The following is a 9,158-nucleotide window of genomic DNA, read 5'->3' as shown; positions in this document are numbered from 1 at the left end:
CTTACGAACTATGAAAGTAGAATGACTCGCACTTATTGTGACGTCATAATACACTTCGTCTACTTTGACGTTAAATTCATGGAAAATGCACGAAGCTACCCAAGGGGAAATATGATAGGGAGATATGATGTTTGAGAGGGAGATATGAAGTTTTGTCCTCCCTGGCACGTGACCGTCTAGACCAATCAGATTACGCGTTGCATAGAATTCTCATACTGAGGTATAATAATTATCTTTAGATTCTACTCTGGGTACATTTGTAACATTGTTTAAATGTGCTTTATATTCCGTAGGCATACTAGAACAAACATAAATCTGTGCTTATCATATTGCATCGATTCCGTCAGGTTTCAAGGTAGTTAACACACACACACACACACACACACACACACATATATATATATAATATGATTACGGTGTGACCGTTGGGGCGAGCGCAGCATATCTGAATACATTTTCAAAAAATTTATATTGAAAACAAGGAAAACTGATCTGGTTCACTGTCAATACTTATAGGTTATAGACTTTGTATGGGAAAATATGACGACCGAGTTTTTTGGCGCGTAGATGGACCGAGCTTGCGAGGTCCGTTCGCGACAAAAAACGAGGTCGTCATATTTCCCATACAAAGTCTATAACCTTTTTATTATATACTTTCAATTTCATTTAGAAACTAACAATAATTTTATTTTTAACAATAACTTTATCGGTTTAACTGAGTAAAAGATGAAAAATACGAAAAATTTGAAAATTAACGAAGTAGAAATTTGATTGTGACGTAATGTTTGCGGGCCGGAATGTTTCCGGGCATATATCGTGTGATATATGCCCGCAAACTTTTAAAAAAAAAAGAAGTGATGAAATTGAAAGTATATAATAAGTAGGATTACTGTCTTGCTCTTCTCGCCAATGTAGGAACCAGTTTTGCGGGAAATGCAACGAGCGTGTTGTGACGTAGCCTGGTAGTTGTGACGTGACTGTTTACATTTCTTTAGACAATATTTTAAAAAGAAAAAGAAAGGGGGAAGAATATGATTTTTATCCTTTCCTTTCAAATAAGAAAGGTTTGTAATACTTCAAAGATTTTTTTAAATTATTATTTTACGAATCGAACCATCCGCCATTTTATACGGGGGACTTCTGGGATTGGCGTCAAAAAAAAATTCTTGTTAGAGGTTGAGATTTAGCTCGGATTATTTCCCGCGCTCTAGTCATTAGAGCTCGCAGTACGAGCCAGCGCTCCGCGCTGGCTCGCTGCGCTCGCTATAATAAAGAAAAATTAGAACGCCGAAAACAACTCAACTGGTTTCATTTTCAATTTTCAAGAGTTATGACATTATTGCTTTGTTACACATTATAGATACACAAAATCTATAATGTGTAGCAAAGCAATAATGTCATAACTCTTGAAAATTGAAAATGAAACCGGTTGAGTTATTTTCGCCGTTCTAATTTTTCTTTATTATACTATTACTTGTGTGGATATTTACTTATATTTTGGATTATATATATATATATATATATATATATATATATATATATATATATATAGGTAAAAAATAAAAGATACACGAAAACGTTTAGTAAAGCTTTAGCGCTTTCATTTCAAATTTTCAGAAGCTTTACATTTAGTAACATAGCGACGTTACGTCATAAATAGCGCTGTTTATATATCCAAATTACTTGTTAAAAATCACAATGTGTGGTATAACACATCAAAAGGAATAAAATAAACAACACACAAAGTTAAAATTTTTAACGTATCCGCTTTCATTCGTTACATTTTGAATTAGAAAACTAATAAACAAAAACTACTTGCGCTAACTTTATATTTAAATATAGCGAGTTACTTTCTTCGGAGAAAAAATATGTAGTGCATATACGAACATGTGTTTACATCAGATCTTGCTATACATAATTGTACACTGTACAAAATCTTGATCGGACTGTATGTTACTTGGTATAAGTATAAGAATGTGTTGTTGTTTTCTCGCTAGGTAACTAATTTTCTATGCACCCTCTTCGCCGGAGAGAAACTTGCTGAGCATCAAACAATATTACGATGCCTTGAGCGAAGACGAGTATTGACAATTTATAAAACTGCTTTGATGTAGAGGGGGAACATTTTTAAGTACACATTTTAAATACTTAGTGTAAGATTAGCTGAGTCACCAAAAAAAAAAAAATAATAATAATAATAAAAATAAAAAAACCCAACAAACAAACAATAGAAAATGTTTTTTTTTCTTGATTTGTATAACGGGGACAAATTCTAAATGCCCAGATCACGCGTGGAAACAGCTAAAGACTTTTTCCCAGTTGACAATGATTTTATTAAGCACATAATTCTGGTTTCGGGGTAAAATATCCGAAGATATCCCTTAAGGGTTCACCTGGGGTGCCACCACCCCACCCTCCGGCCTGGATTAGAAAGGCATTTTGTTCATATAATTCATGTACATCCATATTTAGAAATAAAAGGATACTAATAATAATATTGTACAATATTATGCAAGGTGAAGATAACGAACAGTGATCAATCTCATAACTCCTACAAGCAATACAAAATAGATAGTTGGGCAAACACGGACCCCAGGACACACCAGAGGTGGGATCAGGTGCCTAGGAGGAGTAAGCATCCCCTGTTGACCGGTCACACCCGCCGTGAGCCCCATATCCTGATCAGGTAAACGGAGTTATCCGCAGTCAAAATCAGTGTGCCAAGAACGGCTTTACAATCAGTATGAAACACGTCAGACAGCATTTGACCCAATGCGAGGTTGTATTGACGAACTAGATCGTTATAACGACCATAGAATTTGCGAAATGCTGACTTCAATCGAGACTGTTGAAATCCCTGTACCATCAACTTGTTTGTCAGTAGCTTACCTCGATTTAAAAACTGACTATACCCAGAACAAGCTCTTGCATATATCATACTTATAGTTAGGGGTCACATAATTCAGTGTCTAGGTTTGTGCCCCTGACCTGTTTATCTTGAAGGACTGTCCCCTTCAAGTATATCATCTTATTACAATGTATAAATATAAAAAAAAAATGATCTGCCAATACACAATAGAAATATTCCCTCACTTGCATCATTCAAAAATGCCTTAAAGAAATTCTACTGCTTACAACCCAATAAAGTTTTTGATATTGGTAAACGCAAAGGTAACATTGTGTACTGTCAACTAAGAAACAATGCAAGTAATTTAAACGCAGGTCTTAAATCTCACTTCTTACGAGATAGTACTACTTGTCATAGGTATGGCCGCCATACTGAGGGTTCTTTCATTTCTTCTTCAAATGCATGTCGTAAGTTTGCTGACCATAGAACTGCGGTAATCTCGTCCATCAATGAAATGCAACTTTCTTTTCCTTTAAAACTGAATTTACTTTTATGTGGTGAAAAAAATGTTTAAGTAATAAAGACAATGGAAATATTTTTGAAATTGTTCAAAAGTATATCTTGGAAGCTAATAGGTTCTTTTTAGCATCTCATATTATGTCAATTTTGCAATATTCTATTTTTATTATTTTGTTTTCCCCTTTTACCGGTACCGGCCCGTTTTCTTCCCCCTTTTTATCTGTTGTTTATCATATATCCTTACTTTTCTTTCTTCCTCTTTCAAATTGTATAAACATTTTTCAGTTTTTATTTCATTTGTTTGTTTTCTTTCATTTTTTTTCTTTTTCTTTTCGTTTACTCATTCTATATGTGTGTATATGTGCATATGTATGTGTACATATATCGAACCTTTTCTCAGCCTATCTGTTTGTACTTTTATTTATATATGTGTGCACGTTCATGTGAATGTTCTCCAGTGTATATATTATGTATTTGTACTGTGTGTGCCTTGTATTTCCATTTCCATTTGAGGGCATTGTTGCACTCAAAGAGTAAATGTTTTGAATTTTCTACATTTGTACAACCTTACATAATAAGATTTATAGAATTAACTATAAATCCATTTATTTTAGCCAGACTTAAATATATTTTATTTCTGAGGATTTTTTCGGAAACACTATTCCGGAATCCTACCGGAAATAAGTTGGCAAATAGAATAGCATTTCCTTTTATGACGAGGCAATTTCGGGAGAACGGTGAGATAACAGTCGAGACAACATTTTAATTTTTTATAAGATTCAGAAGCTACGGAAAATAAGTTAAATTGTAGAAAAAACATGCCAAAAGAAAAATCAACGAGGGCGAAAAAGAAGAAGGGAGGTGATGTTATGAGAAAGGGGCGAACAAATAAAAATGTGGAAGGACCAGTTGAATTTCAAGAGCAGACGACAATGGAGACATCAACAAATAACGGATTTGAGGGAGAAATGGATGTATCACCCAGAGATGAACCATCGGGATTCCGCATGGAGAATTCCAGGGAAACCATTCGAGGTACACAGGGCATAGATATACCAAATATGGTCAACAGTTACAACAATGTCATTGGACTTAATGTTTCACAAGAAATTAAAAACAAAATAGTCAGTGGTCAGTATGTAGAATTGGCAAAACTGTTGATTAATTCTAATGAGCCACAAAAACAAACAATTGTAATGGTGAATGGGGAATTACAAACATCCGAGAAAAATTCTAAAAAAATCAACAACATTGAACAATGGACGGATGCATTTATAATTTTTTGCAGTATTTATTTAGAAGCACATCCGGCAAAAACATTAGAAATTTTGAAATACATGAATGATGTTAGGTTAGCAGCATCTAGGTCAGGAAATCTTGGATTTAAAGAGTATGACCAACAATTCAGATTAAAAATGGCAAAGAACCCTACAAAACCATGGGGTGAGGTTGATTCAGAATTATGGTTGATGTTTGTTTTACCTGCTGTTAAAACTCTGTCTGCTGTTCCAACTTACCAGAGTCAGAGTAAAAAATGCTACAATTACAACTACCAAGGTTCATGCTTCAGATCACCCTGTGCATATTTGCATGTATGTATCAAGTGTGGGGGTCAACATCCTATCAACAATTGTCAATCAAAAAACATCAGCACACAAGGGGAAGGTTTTAGTAATTTTCGTGGACAGGGAAATTACAGATTTTCAAGGGGTCAGTACCAAAACACAAGAGGAAGAGGGGGGTCTCAATTCAGAGGTCAAAGGGGAACTTTCTAAAGTATGGAAGCTTGGGACCACCCCTATAGATATAAACAATTTAGAATCATTGTTACACAGTTATCCTAAAAAAAATATAGCTTTAGAGCTTTTGCAAGGATTTAGATTTGGATTCAGCTTAGGGTACAAAGGGCCAAGAATAGGGAGTGAATCAGATAATCTTACATCAGTCAAAAAACACCCTGAGAGAGCAAAAGAAAAAATAGATAATGAAGTAGAAAAAGGAAGGATAGGGGGACCATATTCAAATAAACCAATATCAAATTTAAAAATATCGCCAATAGGCATTGTACCAAAAAAAGAGGGAATGTGGCGATTAATTACACATCTATCTTTTCCAGAAAATAACGGTGTTAATCACTACATAGATCCCCAAGAATGTACAGTAGCTTATACATCTTTAGATCAGGTTTTAGAAACAGTAGCTAGGTTGGGAACAGGAACATTGCTGGCTAAGATGGATATAAAATCTGCATTTAGACTAATGATAATCCATCCTGGTGATTTTGATTTGCTAGGTTTCAAATTTCAAGGTAAATATTACATTGACAAATGTTTACCAATGGGTTGTGCAATGTCATGTAATCTGTTTGAAAAGTTTTCAACATTTTTACACTGGCAACTACAGAAACAGACAGGTATTGACACGATTTATCATTATCTGGATGATTTCTTATTTATTGGAAGAGTAGGTACTCAAGAATGTTCACATTTAATGGAAGAGTTTCAGAATTTGTGCAGTTTGGTGGGTGTACCGTTAGCAAATGAAAAAAACAGTAGGGCCATCTACAAGCATTATATTTTTAGGTTTAGAAATAAATACGGTTGATATGGTTGTACAAATTCCTCTAGAAAAGGTAAAACAGTTGAAATCTATGCTAAATATGGCCCTTATTAAAAAGTCATTACAGTTACAAGAAGTACAAAGCATAGTTGGAAGCTTAATTTTTTTCAGCAAAGGTGTGCCAAATGCAAGAGCATTCAACAGAAGGTTTTATGATGCTACTTGTGGGGTGACAAAAGCTCATCATCATATCAAAATCACAAATGAGTTTAGGGAAGATGTTAAAACTTGGTTACTTTTTTTTAGAACAGTTCAATGGTGTTAGACTCTTGCATGAGAGTGATTGGCTGAGTAACGAAAATATGAAATTGTTTACAGATAGTACAGGCAATCCAGATTTGGGATGTGGGGCATACTGGGAAGGTAGATGGGTTTTCTGGCCTTGGCCAACAAAATGGGATTTAGGTATTTTTAAAGAAATGTCATTTTTGGAGCTGGTGCCCATTGTATTAGCTATTTACATATGGGGCGAAATGCTCTTTAAGAACAAGAGGATCATAATGTACATTGACAACAATGCACTGGTGTCAATTATTAACAAACAAACATCAAAATAAAAAAGAATCATGTTTTTGATAAGAAAGTTGGTCCTTATACTGTTAAAAAACAACATAGTATTCAAGGCAAAACATATAGCAGGTACACAAAATAGTATCGCAGATGCACTGTCACGTAAACAGTTTAAAACATTTCAGGAATTGGCTCCACAAGCAAACAAGATACCAGAAAAAATACCAGTAGAATTTCAGCAGTTGATGTTAGAAATGAAGTAAACAACTTGTTACATCTAGCAACAGCCCCAAATACTCAGGAAACATACAACCAGGGACTAAGATGCTTTGAGGAATTCCAGGATTCCCTAAACCTTAGCAAAATATGGCCCCCTACGTTAGAGCAAATAGTTCTATTTATAGGTTATATGTCAGCAAAACATCTCTCAGTGGCAACAGCTAGAACTTACATTTCAGCTATTTCTTACAAACTAAAAATTCAAAACAATAAGGATGAAACTCAAAGCTTTCTGGTTAAGAAACTCTTAGAAGGATTCAGAAGAAAGGTCAAGAAAAATGATGCCAGACTGCCAATTACATCAAATATATTAAATCAAATACTACAAAGTTTGCACTTGGTTTGTACAAACTACTATGAATGCAAACTGTTTCAAGCCGCCTACACTTTAGCATTTTTTGGTTTCTTTAGAGTTGGAGAAATGACAGTAAAAAACCAAAAAGATCTGGGACATGCAATTGAATATGAAGACATAACAATGTTTACAGAAGAAAATAAAATCCAAATAAAATTAAAGCATTCCAAAGTGGATCAAATAGGGGAAGGAGAAACAATTACTATTCAGAATAGCCAATTTGGGTCTCAAATACAACCAATTAAGATTATTCAAGAATATCTAGCAATACGACCTTCAGTGCAGGGGAAGTTGTTCTGTCATTTTAGTGGACAACCATTAACTAGATACCAATTTACGGCAGTTTTAAATAAAGTTTTGTCGATAATAGGGTTAGAAGGTAAAAAATACAAGTCTCATTCATTTAGAATTGGGGCAGCAACCAGTGCAGCAATGTTTGGTATGTCAGAGGAAGAAATCTGTAAAGCAGGAAGATGGAAATCTAAAGCATACAAAATTTATGTTAGGATGTAATCATAATATAAATGTAGGTGTAACCCTTAAGACTGTCATATGTTTAAGTATATATGAAAATGGTTTCAAGTCATATAATTATATAATCTTGTCATGTCTCTATATATACACTTTCAGAACAACAGGTATGGGTAGTGGGCTCATCAATAGTCAAAAGAGCATTTTTAGCAGCTAGAATCAGACCAGATGGAGTTAACTTGGGACTAATGGATAGATTAAATGTGTCTATTTGGTGGCAAGGAAAAGGGGGTATGGGCTGGTATGAAATGTACAACAAGATCAAAACATTGCTGAAAGTTGCTGACCCTCCTGATTACATTATTCTACATTGTGGTGGTAATAATATTGGGTACACACCAATCAAACAGCTTATACAAGATATGAAAGGTACAATTGACAAAATTTGGAAACTTTTACCCAATACAAAGCTTGTATGGTCACAAATATTGCCTAGAAAGAACTGGTATTCATCAGATAGCATAGAAAAAATGAATAATTCTGCAAAAAGAATCCACAGTTCAGTGGCGGCTTATATAGTAAGGAATGGGGGATGTTATATCAAGTATTTGGATATCAAACTTGTAAACACAAATCTTTTTGAGGCAGATGGGGTCCATATATCAAATATAGGCAATGAAATTTTTCTCAACAACATTAGTGCAGGGTTAGAACAATTTATAACGAATGGATGGCAAGTGTATCCAAAGTTATACTAGAATTTGGACGGGGTATTTTGTGGCAAGGTCTTGGCTCCAGGAACTAGCCGCTTCCCCCCCCCCCCCCCCCTTGGTGGCGGTGGCTTCAATGGTTAATATTGTAAACATTTCCGCCATGTGGAAGAATGCGCGTCTGGTTCCTGTGATTGGACATTGAATGATTTGATTGGACAATATTGTATGTATTGAATTATTTGGTGACAATTTGGTCACATATATATATGATACACTTTGATTGCCGCTCACCGGAATCATAGTCATATGGTTTTTTGTTTAATTGAAAATTGACATTTTAATGATTGATGTTTGGGGGTGATTGCAAATCGTCTCATTGCCGTCAACCGGAATGAGAAGATCTGCGAAATTTGTTGCTTGATTTTATGATATAACATTAGGCAATGATGTGTTTTTGGCCTGTACCATTTGGGTGTCAATACACAGGTGTAATTTACATGGTAAAATTTTAATGTAAAACTTTAAAATTTTACTCATTGCCTAGTTGCCAAGACCAACAACAGCCACAGTGGGGAGGGGGGTGTTGTTATAAAATACAATAAGTGCAAAAGATAAACTTGTATATAGGTAAACATAATGTTATGTCTTTATTTCCATCCCAGGACAAGGTCAGCTTACAAGTACAATGTACACTACAAACTGCTATCATTTTGAAGTTTTGCAAGGCTGGTCTATAATAATAAGATTTATAGAATTAACTATAAATCCATTTATTTTAGCCAGACTTAAATATATTTTATTTTTGAGGATTTTTTCGGAAACACTATTCCGGAATCCTACCGGA

General features: G+C 34.6%; 1 protein-coding gene across 1 annotated transcript; it reads left to right on the top strand.

The window, feature by feature from the left end:
• The first annotated feature begins 3,337 nt into the window (after window positions 1-3,337).
• LOC125679431 (uncharacterized) lies at window positions 3,338-8,901 on the top strand. Its single transcript, XM_048918657.2, has 2 exons — window positions 3,338-4,402; window positions 7,761-8,901. The coding sequence occupies exons 1-2, from the start codon at window positions 4,186-4,188 to the stop codon at window positions 8,357-8,359; spliced, it is 816 nt and encodes a 271-aa protein (XP_048774614.2). The 5' UTR covers window positions 3,338-4,185; the 3' UTR covers window positions 8,360-8,901.
• The last annotated feature ends 257 nt before the right edge of the window (window positions 8,902-9,158 follow it).

Source organism: Ostrea edulis, chromosome 7, assembly GCF_947568905.1.
Source record: "Ostrea edulis chromosome 7, xbOstEdul1.1, whole genome shotgun sequence".
Lineage (NCBI taxonomy): Eukaryota > Metazoa > Mollusca > Bivalvia > Ostreida > Ostreidae > Ostrea > Ostrea edulis.
This window is presented reverse-complemented; position numbering and strand designations above follow the sequence as displayed.

Excerpts from the sequence above, each read along its gene's own strand:
- LOC125679431 (XM_048918657.2), top strand. The coding sequence starts at position 4,186 with ATGCCAAAAGAAAAATCAACGAGGGCGAAAAAGAAGAAGGGAGGTGAT. Across the intron at positions 4,403-7,760 it reads TTCCAGGGAAACCATTCGAG|AACAACAGGTATGGGTAGTG; the intron begins GTACACAGGGCA and ends ATACACTTTCAG.